General features: G+C 42.8%; 1 protein-coding gene across 2 annotated transcripts in view; it reads left to right on the top strand.

Annotated features, from left to right (window-relative positions):
- The window catches only part of ITFG1 (integrin alpha FG-GAP repeat containing 1), a 114,894-nt gene that overhangs the window by 74,158 nt on the left and 19,485 nt on the right, over positions 1 to 21,251 (top strand). For both annotated transcript variants that reach the window (XR_014567093.1, XM_083750510.1), the window contains exons 13-14: positions 5,676 to 5,719; positions 8,681 to 8,759. Coding sequence is in view for 1 of the 2 variants with exons in the window: in XM_083750510.1 (XP_083606636.1) it covers positions 5,676 to 5,719; positions 8,681 to 8,759 (123 nt within the window). In the remaining variant the exon portion in view is untranslated. The remainder of the gene's footprint in view (positions 1 to 5,675; positions 5,720 to 8,680; positions 8,760 to 21,251) is intronic.

Below are 21,251 nucleotides of genomic sequence, written 5' to 3'. Positions count from 1 at the left end.
TATTTGTTTTAATTCTTTTTGAAAGTTTGTATACCACCAACTAATGTAAAGTATCAAGGTGATATACTTTGTATGCAATAAAACACCACATCGTCCTGGATTTCAGCACTGGTTAAAGGGTGATGCTTATTCATTGTGATTAAGGGGAGAAGGGGGGGGATTGAGATTAGTGATCCCATCAGCCAGTCTTTCCCAACGTGCAGCTGTCCAGCTATTTTTGAACTACAGCTCCCATCATCCCCAGCCAACAAAGCCTGGGGTTGATGGGAGTTGTAGTCCAAAGCATATGGAAGACACCAGGCTGAGGAAGCCTGCTACACCCTCCCAATCTCCTAAGCATGGTTAAGAAGGCTCCTTCATTATGCTTGCTCTTGCCCTTAAATGTTATTGGACTTGATTTGTACTTGAGCAGGAAGGAACCTCCACAAGCCTTCGATTTTCTGTCTCCCCTTGCCTCTTCCTGCCCTTCTGGGAGGAGGACAGTGAAGGCTGATGTCCATTGGAACTGTTAAGGTGGAAGGCAAGGAGGCTGATAGTGGATGGAGCCAGAGCCCAGGACAAGCAGAGTCCATATTAGGCAGAGCCAACAAATTCTTGTTCTACCTGCATCCTGCTCCCTGTTGAGTTCTATAAAAGACAACACTTAGGCTAAGGAAGAGGAGGAGGAAGCTGGCAGCCAACTTCCCCCTCCAGGCTTGTAAGAAGGGAGGCAGGCAGATGAGGACTAGCTGAGCACAGAGTGCGCTTGGTGGACCAGCCTCTTGGAGGAGGACTTCAACAAACTTTAGTTTCCCTTTCTACAAAATCATGGCTTCTTGCCACATATAAACCAAAGATGGTTGTTTCAAATAAACCAGTTAAATGACCAAGCTTTGTAATCCACGGTTTGTTTAAAAACCCACAATTTGTTTAAAAACTGGCTGTGGCTTTGCATCGTGCTGTGAACCTGTCCCTTTGTTTCTTTTATCAGGCTTCACGGCTTATTTGAGATCTCTGTAACCTATACTTCTGAGTAATAATTCTTAAGTTATTGTATTTTAGTGTTTTGTTGGAAGCCGCCCAGAGTGGCTGGGGAAACCCAGCCAGATGGGCGGGGTATAAATTATTATTATTATTATTATTATGTGACTCAAGGATTTGGTTTTAAACCCTGAAGCTACTGGTTCACAGTCAGCCTTGCACAAGAGGGAAGGAGAGGAAACAAAATGTCTATATTAATGAAGACCACTCTGTTTTCAAAATATGGGACCAGAAGTGTTCACAGCAGCATAAACCAGCTCTCTTGCAAGTGGTCAGGCTGTATGTAAAAATGAGGCCATTTAGCCTTCATTACATTTGTGTGTGTGTGTGTGTGTGTGTGTGTGTGTGTGTGTGTGTGTGTGTGCACTCTCATTTCATTTCATTCTGCATTTTAAAAGGTACTGAGCTATGCCAAAAGTTTAGAGGGTCTTTTTTTTTTAATGAGCACCAGAAACTTTTTAATCAGAAAGGGAAAATATGCAAGGTAAACGAAAGTAAAATACTGCTTTCAGCAGCTTTTGTCCAAAGCCCAGGAGTTGGGTTGCTTTTAATCTGGGCTACGGAGAATTAATTTCAATACAATCTACCGCTTGCTGCTTCAGAGTACGTAGGCAGCAGTGATTCCAGTACACAGCTGGTTCAATAAAATAAGAGGCACACTCTGGATCACCAGGCACTCTGATGAGGACTATTGATCCTCAGCCTCTGGAGAACATAATTCATGGTGCGTTTAGGCTACTTAAAGGTTAAACTGACATAAAGTTAACATTTTTAAGCAGATGATAAGCCCAAAGCATTAGGAACATTGTATTAAACAAAAAACATTGGGACATTTCAGAAGTTTACCCTTCAGTTTTTCGCAGATGAAATCGGATGTATTTTGATTGTATACCATCACCTGAAGCAAAAAAGATGGGGCGGTTCATATGGGGGAGGATATTCCCTATATGTTACTCACACACATTTCTCTTAGATCCAGCTTGTCAAGTAACTTCAATTGCCCAGGGTGCCATTTGCCAAGTACAGCTGGATTGCCAGCCTCAACCCCTTCTAGATAAAGGGACCCAGGCCGCAGTTACCTATGCATTGGTAACCTCCCAATTAGATGACTGCAGTGTGTTTTACATGGAGCTGCCTTTGAAGATTGTTCAGAAATTGCACGCTAGTCTAGAATACAACTGCTGAAATTTGAATGGGAACAGCTCGTTCCGATGATATCTTGGTGGTCTTTTAAGAGCTTTAGTGGCTTCCTCTCTACTTCCAAACCCAACAAATGTTCTAATGCTTTTAAGTCCTAAACAGATTGGAACTGGCGTACCTACAGGAGTGCATGCTATCCACCTGCCCATGCTCTCCGGTCAGGGTAGCCAATGTGGTGTCCTCCAAATGTTGTTGGACTTCAGCTGCCGTCATTCCTGACCCCTGGCTGGGAAGTTGGAGTCCAACAAGGACTTCAAGGCACTATGTTGACTACTGTGTTGATTCCTGTCTTTGTGTACCTTCACTATCAGAAGTGAGGCAAGTGACATTCTGAAGGCTGAGGGCTTTTTCAGCAGCAGCACCCCAGTTATAGAATGCCATCTCCCATTATACCTGCCTGGCACCAGCATTGCTTTTTTAGGTGCTAGGTAAATACTACCTTAGGGTTAACCCACAGAGCCTAGGACTTGCCGCTCAGAAGGTTGGTAGTTTGAATGCCCGCGACGAGGTGAGCTCCCATTGCTCGGTCCCTGCTCCTGCTAACCTAGCAGTTCGAAAGCACGTCAAAAGTGCAAGTAGATAAATAGGTACTGCTCCGTCGGGAAGGTAAACGGTGTTTCTGTGCACTGCTCTGGTTCGCCAGAAGCGGCTTAGTCATGCTGGCCACATGACCCGGAAGCTGTACGCCGGCTCCCTCGGCCAATAAAGCGAGATGAGTGCCGCAACCCCAGAGTCTGCCACGACTGGACCTAATGGTCAGGGGTCCCTTTACCTTTAAATACTACCTTATTCACCTAGGCCTGGGGTGTCCAACCAGTAGATCGCGATCTACCAGTAGATCCCCAGCTGATCCTGGTAGATCACGGGATCCTTATCGTGTACAAAAAGTTACGGGGGGAAGCTTAAAAACTCTGTGCAGTCCTCCCCCCCCCCCAAAAAAAGCTCAACTCCTCTGGGCACTTCCCTCCTTTAAAAAACTCAACTACTCTGGGCAATCCACCACTCCCACACACACACCCCTCCTCCCTCCAATGACAATGGGTAGATCACTGCCAGTTTTTTTATACTGGGAGTAGATCGCAGTCTCTTGGGAGTTGGACATGCCTGACCTAGGCATTTGAATTTATTAGCATTTCACTTCCTGCTTTGCTTTGCTAGCTTATTTTTATTGCATTGTTTTGTGTACTGCATTTTGTTTTGGTTTTTTGTAAAAAAAAAAAAAAAAAACCACCCCAGAATCAAATTGTGTGACAAGTGATACACAAATAGGTTAAATAGCTAAATAGCTAAATCAGTCCTGGGCTCTTCATTTATATGCTGCTGCATGGCTTACATGGAGCCCTCAGAAGTCTCCCATCCAGGCTAAGCACCTGCTCAACTTTATCAGTGCATACAATGGTGAGAGCTCCTTGCCTCATTCACAAGAGCCCATTTTGCCATCACTTTAGCTTACATCACTTAACAGGGAAAGCAAAAGAATTCACATGGTTCTATGTATGCAAGATTGCTTAATTCAGCAGAGTATGTAATGAAATTGTTCAGCTAAATACAGCTTTCTCTTCTTCTGGGTACCTGCTGAGCAAAAAAAATGTGACCTAAATATCCTATTTAAGATGCTGTGCAAAGTTGGAAATTATAAAAAGTCCAGAATAATGGTGTATGCACTTGCTGGTTTCCGTTTCTATTTTCCATTGTTTCCCTCTGAAGCGGTGTTCATGGTTTTTTGTGGGTATTTTTGCAACTAAAATTGCAAACCCACCAATTACTTTTAAAAGAACAGTTTTGTAGAGGGCAAACTTTTTTCTTCCAGAAATGCCCAGCTTTGGCACTAAGTTATTAAGGAATTGGCTGCTTAATCACAGCGTGCTACATGGTTGAACTAGCTTTAAATCTTGGCAGAAGGATGAAGTGCTTTCAGGAGCAGATGTTTTTGGAGGTATTAAGGGGCAGGGAAGGAAGGAAAAAGTGAAAGAGATGTGAGTTGGTAGCCTGCTGACAACAAGCCCTTTCTTCATTTTCCATGATCAGTAAGCTGTTTTCTCAGGCATTCATTACCTCTCTGCTCTTCCCCGCCCCCAAACTGATAGAATTTTTTAACATCTGTGTTTAGGAGTGATAAGATGGCACTCATCTATTGCAGATGAGACCTAAGGTTGTGTCTATTACAAGCTTGGAAGCAGGAGACAAATACGCTTTTATAAAGCTTTATTTTTAAGTGCTTTGTGGTCTATATGATAAAGTCAGCACCATGCTCATCCTTTCACTGCGCTCTTCAAAAGTAAATGGACACCTTTTCATATTACAGGTGGTGAGGCTAAATCAGAGAGGCAGTCTGTGGTTGAGCCAGTATTTAACCCAGATCTTCCAAGCATTTTTCCAGCAGCATTTTCTACTCAGTCTCCCGTGACCTGCTTCCTGGATGCATAGATAGGCTTCTTAAACAGAGGCTGCTTCGTTTCTCCATAAGTTTGCTCAGTTTTTTCTTTTTAGTTGGGGCTTTTCCTTCCAAATGATGAAGCACACAAACCCATATATAAAATGTTGCTGTGTGGCACAAAAACACTGATGTGTTCCAGTGTTTTAACATAATATTGCTGTATTGCAGGTTGTTGGGCTTTGATCAGAAGAAACCTGGGTTCAAATTTTCACTTAGGCACAAAGCTCAGTGGATGACCTTGGAATAGTGACTGTGTGTCTCTGTCTCCGTCTATCTCTCAGCCTACTCTGCTTTGCAGAGTGGTTGTAAGGATAATGTAGGATAGTATTTTTTCATGCTCATAGGCCATTGCAAATAATACATATAAAATGGCTGTTAATGTTACATTAAACATGAGCAAATATACTTCTTATTTAAGATAAGAATGAAGTTAAAATAAATCCTTGACCTATCCAAGAATTGATGATAGTTCTCTTAAATTAATGAATCGCCTTTTTTACAACCCACAGCCATGCAGGATGGTTGTGAAAATAAAACAGGAGATTTCCTTGTATGTCACTCTTTGAGCTGTTTGGTGGAAGGCTGGCTAAACGATGAGAAACAATAAATGGAATATTGAATCAAGAGTTGAAAAAAATAAGCCTGAGGAACCTCTATTTTTAGCATGCATTTTAATTTGTTTTCGTTCTTACATGAATATTGAGTCTATATTTGGCATCACGTCACCCAGACAAGAAATAGGTGTGATAGAACAGTGATTACCTAATTAATGCCTTCATTATGTGAAGCAGCATAATTTGGACAAATCAATAATGTTTTTTTTAAAAAAACGTTACTGTGAGATAAACAACAGTAATTAAAATTTTTAGGAGCCTTTATAAAGAAAAGGCAACTTGACTTGGATGTGCAAATTGAGCATGAAGCAGTGACAATTATAAGATTGCGGGGAGATGTGTACAGAACAAGCCTGTTAACAGCATAGATAACCATTGGACTCCTCCCCATTGTTTATCCACAGTGCTCAGCGGTCTTTGTTCCAATGACTGTCCGCGAAAGATAACGGTAAGTATGCTGCTAAAGGTTGTTGTTACTGAAATGATTTGGTGTCCTTAATCTAAAAGGCAACGGACAGAGATAGGGGAGGATAGTTTAACCCCCATATCTTGCATGCTAAGTGCAATTATGATAACCCAGTGCGTTTCTTCCTGGATGAGAGAAGCTTAACTTTTAATTCAGTTGTATGTAGAGTTCAGAGTCCACTATCTCCATTCCTCAGGCAGTCTGCAAGATCTTGCCCATATGGAAAAAGTGAAGGAAGGCTTCAAGACTTCTGCCAAGAGATTAGAAGCAAGGCTCCAAAATGTTAATAGAATGATAGAGTTAGAAGGGACCATGAGGGTCATCTAGTCCAACCCTAGCAGTTTAGGAATCACAGCTAAAAAATCCCTGACCAATAAAGCCGCCCAACCTCTGTTTAATAACGCTCAACAAATGAGAGTCCACCAACTTCCAAGGTAGTTAACCGTCAGACAGCTCTTACCCTCAGAAAGCTCTTCCTAATCTTTAGTTGGAATCTCCTTTCTTGTCATTCAAATCCATTGGTTTAGGTCCTGTCCTTTGGAGCAGCAGAAAACAAGATTGCTCCCATCTTCCACATTACAGCCCTTCAGATATTTGAAGAAGGCGATCATACCACCTCAAAGTCTTCTCTTCTCCAGGCTAAACATACCCAGCTCCCTCAACCTTTCCTCATAAGGCTTGGTTTTCGTAAAGTTATGCTTTGCTTTCTTGGTCCTTTGTTTCCTTATGCAGTCTGAACTCCCCGCTCCCCTTCAGCATCCTATTTTTTCCCCCCTGCTCACTTTGTCACACAATGACACTTAAAAGGCACCCAGATTTTAAAAGCAGCCCACAGTGCAAGGTGGGCAGTGAGTGGGCTGCCTTTTCCAGCATGGGAGATAGAGAGAAAGCCCCAGTGCACATGCCGGCTCCACTGAGCACCTATGCACATGTAAAAGTGTTTGCTAAATCACAGCACTGGTTATCCAGCATGAAACTTTGCAAAGTTTGCTCTGCCTTTTTCATTGACCATGTTCTATCGTGTGCAATGAAGCCTCTGAATAATAAGCCTTGAGCAAAAATTTTAAAGCAATAATTTTGAAAGGCATGTCAGCAAGGCCCAATTTGTGAGCGCTCCTTTCAGACTGACTCGCTTGACAGCTGGGTTCCCCAAGGCACGCTGTAGTTGAAACATTTGCCTCTCACTTATCTCCTTTGGACTTTGTTTGAGGATCCAAATCTTCTTGAACGGTTTGCCTTGTTCTTTATTCTCCCTTCCCAAAGGTACCAAATCTTGACACTTGGGGCGGGGGGGGAATGAGCAATGTTCTCTTTCCCATATGCTTTGTCCTTCTGACTTGTATCCACGTTTGTATTAATCTCCCTAGGAAGCATATGTGAAGTTCATAATGATTTTGACTTCAGAATAATTTATTTATAGTACCAAGCAACGCTGCCTTAAGTGAATATGATAAATGCACCAGAATCCCCATGCCTACAAAGCTCTTGGGTTGGGGGAGGTGGGACGGCAAGCCCTAGAACTGTTCACCCTGTAAACAGATCATTTGGAGCATTAGAGCTGTATTGATATTCAATAAATTGGTGTGTACTGCATGGTCATATGTAGACTGCAAAGTTCCACCTGGGGAACTAAAATATCAGACCCACAGACAGATACCATCTAATACTGCATATTGTTAAGCACACCAAAGACAGATTTGGCATCTTAATATGGGCAACTTCTTGTCCACAGGTTTGCAGTTTAAAGAAAAGATATTATCTATATAAAGAAAGGAGGTAGGAAAGGGAAGAGGTAAATGAAGCAAATCATGGGAAGGAAGGCCTGGGCCAAGAACAGTATTTAAGGATGGTTGTGGATGGAGCAAAGCAGGTGTTATCAGGCAGTGCAGGGGTAGGAAAACTGTGGCCCTCCAGATGCTACTAGATTCCAGGCCCCATTATTCCCACCTTGCATAGCCAATGGTCAGGGATGATGGCAGCCCAGCAGCAACTGAAGGGGCCACAGGTTCCCTACACCTGAGCTAGAGAGTATTTCTCTGGCAAGGGGCAGCTATGAAATATATGTCCCGGGAGATGACAGTGATTGAAATTCTGGACAAGATAGGTGGTGGCCAGGTAGAAAGACTGAGAAGACCAAAAAGGTGAAAGAAGATAAAACAGACAGAAAGGAGTGAGAGAAATGGACACATTTAAAAGATATGTAGGAGAAGCTTGAGCTGAACATGATTGAGCAAGTCACAACAAGGTGAAATTGTGTAACCAAAGTGATGCTCAGAAGACGAATGGAGTGGCAGACTTGAATGGTACCCCTTCCAGTGCTAAAAGAGAGAGGCCCACTAATAAAAATCCTGGGAAATGGTTGCACAACCATTGTGTTTTTCAACTTGCATAAGCCCTTTTCCTGGCATCTGCTCTTCTTATCAACTGTCAGCCTGCAGTCACTCATCTTTTAGACTTGCATTAGCTGATGAGAATAAGTATCTTCCCTGGAAACATTTGCTGTTTTCTGCATCATTGGCTAAAAAGAACTCCAATCATTCCTTTTCCCACGCCAGATTGGACTTGCAACTTTAAATGCTGTTATGCTCGTTCAAATCAACATCAGAACACAATGACTAGGTTAGTGCTGGGTTGCTTTGGAACTGCTGTCTTCCCTTTGCAATCACAGTACATTCAGAAGAGCACGTATAGGAGCAAATTGACAGCCGTATTGTTAGTTGGGTAGGGAAGGGTAGGCACCCCTCGTGGTTATTTGCCACATGAAAACAAAATTGTATTCTAGTCTCAGAATATCAACAATAAATCATTGTAGAGTTCCCAATATTGCACACATCAAAATGAGTCTGCAGTCATTTCATGGTGGGGTGTGTTTTTTTTCTTTGCTGATTTTTAAGCTTTGAAAAGAAAAGGGGAAATAATCCAAGTCATTATCTTTCATTCCAGCCCTTCGGTGTGAATCAGCCTGGACCTTACATTATGTATACCACAGTGGATGCCAATGGATACTTGAAAAACGGTTCAGGTAAGACTTCTTTCTGTTGACTGCTTTCAATGTGAGTTTCCCAATGTGGGGCACACCAGCATTGGTTGTGGGGGGATGTCTCCAGAGAAAAGGAACCAGTTGAAGAAAGTGGCAATTGCCTGGATTCACCAAACCCTCCATGGAAACACAAGAGCATGACAGGCAATGATAATCCCATAAACCAGTGGTTTTCGACCAGTGTGCCATAGCACCCTGGGGTGCCTTGAATGAGAGTCAGGGGTGCCAAGGGCAACACTGGCCTCTGTCCCTCTTTCCTTCCTTTCTTCCTCTGATGCCCTCTCACATGTCTGCCTTCCAAAGGCTTGTGTGACTATTTACCTCATGTTCACCTTTGGCCAGTTTCCATCGGGCCTCTGGGGGGTGGCATGAGGACCAAGGGCAGCAGTGGCGGTGGCTGCTCAGAGGACTCACTAGGAGAGGGGAGAGGAAGGAGGCTGAAGGAACACTCCGCAAGGGAGGGTGCTCAAAAAGGGGTGAGGGGCTGCTGGCTCTGCAGGCAAGAGAATATGGACAGGATATCCTGTCTATGCAAATTTGATGTGTTCTTGAGAGAGCTGGCATTCTTAAAATAGTGGTTCAGATATTAGACAGCAAAGGAAAAAAACAACAAAATAATCTTGGCTTAAGACCTATTATGGATCAAAACTAAGATACTTGAACTTAGATTCCATTGAAATCAGTGGGGCACGCAAGTCAGAACTTAAGTGTGTCTCACTAATTTCAGTGGGCTCAAATTCAGTTAACTTAGTTACCCACAATTTGTACTTCTCTTAAGTTTTGTCCCATCAGCATCGTATTCAGCAAACATATTTTAAGAACCTAAATCGTTAAACGAGAAAACAGTGACAAAAGATGGATTTATAACAAATAGGCATCTTTCAGTTTTTCTGTTGTGGGTGCCGTGCTTTTGTTGTTGCCAGTGTAAGGAACAAATAGTAGCCAAATTTCTATAGAAAAAAAGAGAGTAAAAAATAAAATGTCATATTTGCTGTTATCCTGCCCCCTGCCCCACAGACACACACACTTATAGCTAGCTAGACTTGTAGCTAGCTAGAGTGTTAGTGTGGAAACACATTGAAGTGTCTCCCAGAGTTGTGAGTTTTTGCTTGGAGAGCCGCCATGGCTAGAAAAATGGTCCTGGGTGTAGAGGAAAACAGCTTTGACTGCCTAGCAGAGTTATTGTGATGGTTGTTGTCAAGGGAGAGCATTGAATGATGGAAGAGATAGAAATGTAACAATCTAACATCAATAGCTTTGGGCATGTTTTTAGCAAATTACTTTGAAAGATGTTACCCCGGGGTTAACACTATCAATTTCTAAATCATTTTCAATTTTTATCTACATTTGTTTTCCTAGGGGGTATGTTGTTGTTTAAAGGCCCTGTCCTGTCTTTTACACAGCTCTGCCTGCTTGTTTCAGACTAGAGTCCCCTTGATAGTTAATTTGCTGATAGGAGCCCACTTCTTTACTAAGAGCCAAAGGTAATGATGACACATGAATATACATGACTGTGCTATAATTGTATTCTCCAAGAGTTGTGACTTTAGGCAAATGGGTCCCCTTTTCTCGTCAGAAAAGTTATGTGCCCTTTTTTTTAGGAATAGGAGAATGGATGAAGTTTTTTTCTATATTAAAAATGCTGTTAACCTCATTATTAGGGCAAGGATGTGCACAGTTAATGCAGCTTTGAATGGATGTATCATGACCTTTATTTACTCTTAATTGCACTCATTGGGTCTGTTTATGCAGTCATGACTTCTTTTTCTGTTTACTTTTTCACTCTGCTGGTCATGAATGATAATGGGGTCGGTGCAATCTCAGGCTTGCAATCCTCAATATTTCAAGGGAGCTTATGCCTTGTAAACACACACAGGGTTGTGGAACAGCTGGCTGCAGGTACTCATATAATTAAGCAGATTATAATAAGCATCTCATATACAGACAGGGTGGTCATATTTTAACTATTCAGAACTGGCAGCAGACCGGATCTCTGCATGAAAACTGTCAGTCTGGGTGGTTTTATAACCATGTTGGCTTTTAATAAATGAAAACATTTTTAGCACACAGATGGTAAGGAAAACCTGTCCCTCTGATATGAGGACAGAGGGAGAGGTAGAAAACCAGCCTGGAGGTTGTACCAGCAGAGAATTCAGCTCCCTGGGAGCCAAGCTTGTCTAAACTTCCAGCAGACTGACATACATAGACTAAGTAGGGCAGGCCACAATGATCAATAACAGGGATCTTTTGAGGACCCAGCCTTTTTACATGGATCCAATTTGGATGTTCATTAGTTCCAGTTATTTCAAAGGCCTGTGCAGCTTGTGACATGCCATCAGACATGTGACTTGTGGATTTTGCCCAGGGGTCATCCAGAATCTCTCTCACTCCAATTTCCTTCAGGATTTCAGGATGAAATCACAAGTACGAGCCGTTTGTGCTTCTGAAATACCAACAGCTAATGACCATTCACAGCTGCTGCCTTCTGGGGTCAGTGCCGTCTGAAATGGCACTGTCACATCTAGAAGGGAAGGCTTGTGGCTGGCTGCTAAAGGGCTCAAGCCTCATGATAAGAGATACGATGACTCCAGCACAGCTTAGATGGCAAAGAAGCATGGTTTATTCAAATGGATCAAACCCCAGACAGCGAGTGTTAGTATGGGTGAGGTGATGAATCATACATCATTTCTTTCCATAGTGAAAACGGTAAAATGTTGCCATCTTGGTAGTTTAAAAATCCATACATCTTATAAATCTATCCCCTGCTTCCTCAGTGTTAGCAGAAACCCAGGTTCTAATCTATATTCTGTCTGTTTTGAAAGTAGTTGACACTTAATTCGTCAGAGCAGAATATGAATGTTTAACTAATGATTGCAGTGGAGGTGAGGAACCTTTTAAACCTGGCGAGACAGATCCTTCACCCCCCCACTCGCAGGAGGTCACTTCGGTCACCTGTCAGTCTCATGTCATCAATGTGGCCCACTTTTTCCTTTGTGATGTGGCTTGTGCACTGCAAAGGAAATTCCCAGCCAGTCCACATAGGACTTGAAGTCACCGCTGATGAATACTGACTTCCTTCTCCACTTTCCCAAACTCCACTTGGGACCAGTCCCAGCAGGGATTGCGTTTAGCACCAAATTTTAGGAACAATAAACACAAGCCCCACTTGCCAAAGAGCAATCAGGATCATATTTTCAGGCTCCCAATTGTTCGCTTGCAGTCATATCTTTATCTACAATACACCTAATGTTGTATATAAGAGCTTTTCAATCTGTGTGTCACTCCCCACACTCCTCCCAGGGCTGGAAAAGGGTTAGTTTAACGTTCGATTTGCTAGTAAAACTGAATTACTGTGTTGCGAAACGATGCATGTCTAAAAAGCGTGTCACCAACATGAAAAGTTTGGAAAACACTATTGTATATGATGTCAGAGGTGGGTCTGCCTTAGAAGGAAACAGCCACGTGGGCCTAACTGCTGGGCCTAATTAGACTCACAGGTCAAAGGTTCATCACTGCTGGTTTGGAGCACGTACTGAGAATTCTAGGTATTTAAAATGCTCCTTAACAGATAACCTGTTAACAGTTAAACTTTACTAGGCTTTTTCCCAAATCACAGGTGGTTCAGAAACAACTTAATTCAAAGCTGGCTGAGCAGTTCTTAACTCTGACCTGAGAGTCAAAGGAGCCCTTCTACAAAGAAACTCTTAAAATAAGGAATTATTTGTTTTGGAGCGGGTCTAATTGCAATTAGCAAATGACACTAGCAAGGCACTATGTAGCTTCAAACCATCTGAGGCCTTTTAATACATGATACAAACATGTCAGATATATATATAATTCCAGATACCATGTGTAATGTAGTGAATTCTCAAGAAAGAGAAGCTGGTGACCTAGATGCCAATAAAGTAATGTGGGATGTTAGTCTAGCACTGCAGCTAGCCTGCTGTCAGTGCAAGGAAAGTCATTATCCTTAAGCAATAATTGTTAGGAGCTGGTTTGGCAACTATATTAACTTGGAGGAGAAGAGGTCTGTGAAAGTTATTATTGAGGTCTTTTGCAGCCAGAATGCTGCTCGCTAACATGAAATGTTCATGAACGATGAACTTTCATTTGAACCAAAAATTGTAGCCGTAGATAACAAAAAAATATTTCTTTGTGGAAAAGGGCTCGACGAACAGGGTTCTGGTATAATAGTTTTCTTGTACGATGGTCTGTCATTTCAGAAAAGAAATGCTACCAACTTGCTTGCAAAATGTATGTCTGGTCAGAGCATTTTTTTGTTGTATGTTTGTCAATAAAATGATGTTTGTGTTCTATATGTTAAGCATATTAAAGACTCAGTCTGTGACCAACATCTTCCATACAGCATAGTCTAGGGGGAAAAGTGAACTTTTTGCTGTAGCTTAGTTATGCCTTCTCAATTTCTGTCAACCTACACTGCGGAGACATTCATCTCAAACACATTTTTAATGCTGTTAACCTCCTTGGGCACTTCACCAAAGACACCAAGAAAGCCCATCCTCTAGGAGATCAGTTCCTATAGAGATGTGAAGCACCAGGTGCAAAAAAGTGACATTTTTCATATCAGGGCCTAAATAGAAAGCCTTGTGGTTTCTTACGTTATAAAAGAAAAATAATTAATATTGTGTATCCTAAATTTTCCAGTATACGGTTCATAGTATAATTAACTTTGTTTTTTAAAGATTGCAGGAGGTCAATCTTTTGCAGCCCTCTTTTACACAGTCATGTATAATTACCTTCAAAATTTTCTGTCCTTTCCATTAAAAAAATAATGTCTTGTTAGACTTGAAAGGTGCAGCTGTGGAGTCCTTTCAGAACTATTTTACAGAATAGAATAGTAACAGTTTTATATGTTTGACTATAAGCCATAACAAAGATAAAAGATACTCAGAGCTGAGCCACAAATTTGACTCCTAATTTCCTGGTTGCCAACACAAATAGAGAAATAAGGAAGGTAACACAATTTTCCTTGTCGGACAGCAAAAGACAGTAGTTGGGGATAATGGTGGACTTGTTAAGTTGTGTGGCGATAGATGTTTGACCTACCTCCAACCAGCAATCCCAGAAGCACAGGAATTCAAAAATTAGCCCCATGGCATATGACTATTCATAGTCACAGCCACCTTTAGAAAAACTAGTGCCGCTTCGTATTATTCTGATGTTGCTGTGATGGCTGCCTAGATAAATATTTGTAGATATATTACTGTGGTTAGCATAAGGAACCAGAGGAACTGCTTGCCCCAACCCTGAGAACCTGTAGCCATTGTTGGACTATGGCTCCCATCATCCCTAACCATTGGCCATGCCGGGCGATGCTGATGAGAGATGGAGTCCAGCCCAACCAGATGAACCCTGTGCTCTTGATGGCTTAGGGCAGTGGTGGCAAACCTTTTAGAGACCGAGTGCCCAAACTGCAACCTAAAACCCACTTATTTATCACAAAGTGCCAACACGGCAATTTAACCTGAATACTGAGGTTTTAGTTTAGAAAAAAACAACTCATACATTAGGGTTAATGTAACCCTTTCCATTGATATATAATTTTATGGTATAACTCAGTGCTTTTTTCTATTTAAAATGTTTAGGGATACTCTCATTTTGACTCAAGAAAATCACCATCGGAGGAAATAAATACAGTTCTAATTGGGGAAATTAAATACAGTGAATTTCTTCTCCCATTAAATTCACAAAATGTTTAGGGGTTTGCATCCCCCTGTGTCCTCACAGAAAAAAAGCACTGGTATTAGTCCCAAGAAAAGTAGAATTATGAGCCATCAAACCTTGGAAATACACTTTTTCCAGAAGGTGCACTGGAGGGCTTGTACTAAGAGCCACTAAGAGCCACTAAGAGCTTCTTGGGGGGAAGGGGGGAAATGTCCTGAGTTGAGCTTGGGGGGGGGGAGGATTCCATAAAATCGTTCAACACCATCACAGACTTACACCAGTTGTCTCCACCACAACGGCAGCAAGTCGAAAACAGCACTTGACACAGCCACCAATCACACGCACTAGCGACGCAGGGAATCTCCTGCTTGTGTCCTTCAGGAGCCCAGAGGAGCCAGAGAGACCATCCGCCTAGTCCATGGGTAGGCAAACTAAGGCCCGGGGGCCGGATCCGGCCAAATCGCCTTCTAAATCCGGCCTGCAGACGGTTTGGGAATCAGCTTGTTTTTACATGAGTAGAATGTATGCTTTTATTTAAAATGCGTCTCTGAGTTATTTGTGGGGAATAGGAATTCGTTTATTTCCCCCCAAAAAATATAGTCTGGCCCCCCCACAAGGTCTGAGGGACAGTGGACCGGCCCCCTGCTGAAAAAGTTTGCTGACCCCTGGCCTAGTCCCTTTGTGTGTGCACTCTCTCTCGCTCTCTTGCCCATAGACCTGTTGCTTCCATGCTCCAATCCCCCCCTTCCATGCTCTACGGAGCGTTTCCCACCCATAATGGCATGGGGGGGAGAGAAGCCACCCAGCAACAGTCCTGTTTTGGTGACTATGTGCATGCCCACAGAGAGGGCTCTGAGTGCCCTCTCTGGCACACATGCCATAGATTCGCTACCACTGGCTTACGGTCATAGCTAGCTTGACCCCACTGCAGTGTCTTCTAGTATCTAAAGTTGTTATGCTTTGTGAAGCAGATCTTCTCAGGAGCTGGGGGAGTTAATAGTGTGTGAATTGCAAAGGTATGTAGGTGGAGGAGTGATAACTTCAAGTTGCAATAGAGCTCAGCCCAGAATTAAAGCCTTATGATGTATAAATATTGATGAATTTGTGAGATTAGTTTTTAAATATTAATGGCCCGTTGTTTGCAAGCAATATTATAGTCAGCTTCTTGAGTGTCAGGCTTCGATGTCGCTCTTCAACCTTGCCATCAAACAGATGATGATTAACTTATTAGCGCCTAGCATTTACTAAGCACTGAGCAATAAAACCTAGGGTAATAGACTATTCCTTTCCTATGGCTTACAAGGAAAGGAAATTTTGTTTCGAAACAAACACAGATATGAATTTAGTTCATCATTTTACCCCAAGCTATCCATTAATAAATTATAATTAAAATAATTCCTGACATTTATATCTAGCATTCAGGGTGTTCAAAGTGTTTCGCATATGTTGTTCCCATAATCCTTTCAACAGCCCTGTGAGGCATGTCTGTATTTTCATCCCTGTTTTGTAGGTGTGAAGCTGAGCCTCATAAAAGGTGGGCTGTCCTGAGGCCGCCTGCTGAATTGGTAGCAAATGAACTGGGGGTTTTCTTTCATTCCCAATGCATTGTGCATTTTGTTATACTAATAATGCATTTTTTTCTAATTTAAGCACAGGACATAGGTATGCTGATGGCTTGTGTCCAACTAAGTCCCACTGAGCAGACTCTTCTAGATCAAGGGACTCAAGTTAGAGTCCCTTGATTTAAATAGGTCTACTCTGAGTATGTCTTATTCAGATAGAACCCCTGTGCATTTTAGTGCAGATTAAAGAACTTGCTTGACAGTTTCCTTTTTAAAGTTTTTGTAGTTTAAGCCCTCTCTCTGAAGATCAGCGCTCACTTTTGTTTTGGGTCTGTTTGGCTAGAAATTATCACATTCAAGTATCGATCACCCAGCTGAAACTTGATTTATTTTCTGAAGTGAAGGGGGATTAGGCAGAGCTTCTTGCAGTTTGGGAAAGACTTCCTAAGTGTCAAACTAAATATTTGAGGGAAATCAATTATTTGCAGAACCGAGATTCATTCAGATGTTCCCCTGAGCAAGGAAGGCATACCATCATCCAGGACAAATTCCAAAGTAAACGTAACACTGCTAGTTTAAACAACAACAGGCAGAACAACAAACGAGCCCTGTGGCACCTTCACTGTGTTATTGTGGCATCAGGGCTGCCATTCAAGCTTTTAGACCTCCGGCCTATACTGTGCTATCACTGCATTCAAAGCGCTTTGCAGAACGAATTGCTGTCGAATAAAATTCCACCACCCCAAGGAGTGTGCTGCTTAATTCAGATTACAGAAGACTACAATGAGCAGCTTCTATAAGCATCTGTCATTCTCCTCTACAGTATTGCTAGAATTCTCCCATTGGTGCTTGAATAGCAGGGGACCAGCAAAGAAACCTGAAAAAGATTTGAATTATTACTATTATTATTATTATTATTATTATTATTATTAGGTTTCCTAAACTATATTTTTGGCTGCAGTTTTCCTGTACTATTAGGAGAATTCTCTTCAGAATTTCTTTCCCTAACTAGTTAGGAAGCTGTGTCTATAATGTTTCAGAGAGACATGACTAATCACTGTTAAATTCTGTAACATATTAACCCCGTGGCTCTGTCCGACAAGCATGAAAGGGCTGCAAGAGCATATCTCTGTCCTTAGCTCTGGGATCATTTTTCTTCTTGATTCATTGCTTTTTATGTCCAGATTCAAACTAGATTCCACAACCAATGCCTTATCACGGAGTTTTTGTTCTTTGCTGGCAATTTTTAACCTTCCTTGGCAGTCTGGCCTTTCACCTTCTGCTGAGCCAGCATCTTCGTTAGCCCTTCTGGGCTTACACAGTTTAGTAATGCCATGATTATTTAGCGCCGTTCTAGGTCCTTGAACTTACGATCTGCAGTAATAGTGCGAGCTGCGTATAAGTTGTTTGCAGCAATTTTACCAATATAGTTATGATAAATACGTTTTCAGCAGCATGTAAGATATAATCATTTCATGGAGCAGAAGGCTAATCCTCATTAGGGAGTCCCCTCTCTTTTGTACTTGAGAAGCAGCTCTTGAAAGGAATGCTTACAGGAGGCAGAATGTTCCCTAGAAAAGGGAAGGGAGAACATTCCCTAGGAACAGGGATCCAGTTTCAGACAGGATCCAAAATAGTTGCGTAGAATGCATCAGGGGTGGATACCTTTTTCAGCCCAAAGTCACACATTCCTGGGAGGGGGGTGAGCATGACCAGAGGAAAAAGTGAGTGGAGCACTGAATGCAAATTTTACCTTTGTACGGTAGGCTAGTTTTTGCTATTATTTATTTCTTGTGTTTATATCCCACCTTTTTTCTCCAAGGAGGCCAAGGTGGTGTACATGGTTCTCTTCCTCCCCATTTTGTCCTCACAGCAACCCAGTGGTGTAGGTTAGGTTGGGAGAATGTGAGTGGCCCATGGTCACCCAGAACGTTTCATGGCTGTGTGGGGATTTGAACTTTGGTCTCCCAGGTCCTAGTCCAACACCCAGTGGTCCCAGTGGACCCAGTGAGGACCCAGTGGTCCTCAAACCATTTTTTCTCTGGGTCACACTATCAGAATAAAATTTTGCTTGCACCAGACCAAATTTTATATTGGTAAGAAATATGTTGGGAAACTACTCCTAGCAGTGGTTGATTTGTAACATAGAACACAAGTATTTTATCATACGATCATGGGACATCCAGAAAATATAAAACAATGCAGCTCCATAGGAGCTTGAATCATTCCCAAAATATAATTATAAACAAGCCTCTTACATATGTACCTTAACTGCAAACTCCATGAGAGGTGTGAGGTTGCTTTTACAAGATAATCTCATTTTTACTAGGTATAATTAGAGACAAACAAACTCTAATCTTTCCATCATCGCAAAGAAGACTTTCTCTTTTCTGATCTTTCATATTTCTCAGCGTTGAAAATCTCTGTTCACAACAATATGCCATAAAGAACTGTAGAAGAATAGCCAGTTCTCTTGAAGAGAGGTGTGGATACTGTTTCTGGTTGTATATCTCCGCCCCCCCTCCCCCGCAAAAAAAAGAAGATACTCTAGTGCAGGGCTTTCCAAACTTTCCATGTTGGTGACACACTTTTAAGCCATGCATCATTTTACAACACAGTAATTCAGTTTTAATAGCAAACCAGAGGTTGAAACCAACCCCTTTCCTGCCCTGGCAAAAGCATGGAGAGCATTCACGCAACATACCTACCGTATTTTCCCCATAAGGCGCACCTAGTTTTTTGGGGGGAGAATAAAGGGGGGGGGAATTATTTGTCCCCCGACCCCAGCTCCCAAACAGGCAGCTCTCTGCAAGCCGTGGGAGCCCAGCGCCGGCTCCCGCTGCTTGCTGAGAGGTGCGCGAAGCCTAGATGCGCTGAGCTCAGCACGCGCAGGCTTCAGCATGCAGGCAACTCTCCGCAAGCCGCGGGATCCCAGCGCTGGGCTCCCGTGGCTTGCGGAGAGCTGCGCGAAGCCTGGAGAGCGAGAGGTGTCGGTGCGCACCGACCCCTCTCGCTCTCCAGGCTTCAGCGAAAGCCTGCATTCACCCCATAGGATGCACACACATTTCCCCTTCATTTTTGGAGGGGGGAAAGTGCGTCCTATAGGGCAAAAAATACGGTGCATACAGCAGCTGACACACTAATGTGTCATGACAACACAATTTGGAAAGCTCTGCTGTGCTGAGCTGAGCTGAAATGTTTAAATATTTCTTTGATTGTCCTTGAATCTTCCTGGCACGTTCGCCATCCTGCCCCCCACACCAGTGTGGCATACCACAAACTTTGAGAACCACTGCTACACCACTCTGGCTGACTTCTGCACACACACTCTCTCACGCACTTCTCCCTGTCTCTCTTCTATCCAGGAAAGCAAGAGTCATTAACTGACTTCAAGGACACATTACACTGCAGGGGTCAGCAACCTTTTTCAGCCGTGGGCCGGTCCACTGTCCCTCAGACCATGTGGTAGGCCGGACTATATTTTTTTTGGGGGGGGGGGGGATGACCGAATTCCTATGCCTCACAAATAACCCAGAGATTCATTTTAAATAAAAGCACATATTCTACTCATGTAAAAACACTAGACAGGCCCCACAATTAACCCAGAGATGCATTTTAAATAAAAGGACACATTCTACTCATGTAAAAACACGCTGATTCCCAGACCGTGCATGGGCCGGATTCAGAAGGCTATTGGGCCGCTTCTGGCCCCCTGGCCTTAGGTTGCCTACCCCTGCATTACAGCCTCCCAAAAACTCTCAACAAGGGTGTGAAGCAAGCTTGGGGAGTCTGTGTGGCCTTGAGAAAGGACCACAGAGAAAGGCCTGGCGGGGTGCTTTTGGCCTCTTGGCCTGAGGTTTCCTACTTCTGGAATACATTTTTCAGGCAAGAATAATACTTTCCAACATAAAAAGCTTGTAGTTGTGCCAGCATCCCTTGATTAAATAAAAGGCATAATCTTAACCATGTGCACTTTTGCTTGAATTAATATGGCATCTCTATTACGAACTGCTGCCAAGTGTGAGGAGTTCTAGGAAGCGAATAGTGATGGAGTTTTGAGAATAGTAGGTGGGTGGAAGGGATAACAGGCTAATACTGGAAGGCGAAGTTAGAGAGATTGGGGGGGGGGGAGTGACAACTGTCAGCCAGGGGAGGGAGGGATACTTGACTGGGAAAGCAGCGAATGTTCGTAAATCGGAAAAGAGAGTAGGATGAAGGTTGCAAGGCCAACGTGAGGGGGAGTGAAGAAAGCATAACATGATGAGTCTGCAGACTCATGACTGAAAAAAGAAACAAGTTGCATCCCCTTTCAAGGAGGAGTGCCTCTGTAGAAGAAAAATGGAGCCTTGTACTACCATCAGAAGATGGGGGTACAAAAAAAGAGGGGTGTGTGTGACTGGTTTCTCTCTTCCATTTTTTTCTTCTAATAAAAAAATCATTCCTCTAAAAGGGATGCAGAAGAAAGCTGGTTCAGCCACAGTATACAACGTTCAAGCTTAAAGGTCCAATTTGCAAAACATCTGCACAAATGAGATTGTGCAGATGGAAACTCTTCTTCTTCCTGACACCTTCCTCTTGTTTCCTCTTCCAGTCAGCCCATCTCACAAACTCACTTGCTTCCATTTGCCTTTGGCTTTGTAAGTTTAAGTAATTACCACAGTGGCCCCAGGTCCTGCGCCCTTGTCAGAGGGAATCACCTTTCCAGGTATCTTTGCAAAGGTACTGAGTCACGCTTAGCTTTCTTTCCTTAGTATGCCTGAACCTGCTCTTTTCTTTTAAAATAAAACAAACCAGGGTCTCTCTTGTTTTTGTTTGCAGTTTTCTCAATAAATTAGACAATTTTTACATCTGTGACTTCACTTTGATCAACAGTGCCAGAACTGTGGGACTTGAAAGGGGGAAGTGAAAATTTGCACAGCTGTTTTCCTTTTCATAATCACAGCCGTTCCGATCTGCATAACAATGAGAGCCAGCCTGGCATATTTGGCAGCCCACTCCAGTGACCTCTGTGGGAGGTGGTGGAGCAGAAGCAAATCACAGAACATGGTGGAAGAGCTCATTTGAATGTGCTCGGGAGATGAGAGGCATTTTCTTTCCCTTGGCTGAGCCACAAGGGTGGCTGTTCAGTGTGTTCCAACCTCTGTGCAACTTGCTCTTTTATTTTAGACCAGTCAGGTTTTTGGATATTTGGAGAAGGTGATAACAGCAAAGTGAAGGAGAGAAGTTG

This window comes from Podarcis gaigeae (genome assembly GCF_964106915.1).
Source record: "Podarcis gaigeae genome assembly, chromosome: 8".
NCBI lineage: Eukaryota > Metazoa > Chordata > Lepidosauria > Squamata > Lacertidae > Podarcis > Podarcis gaigeae.
This window is presented reverse-complemented; position numbering and strand designations above follow the sequence as displayed.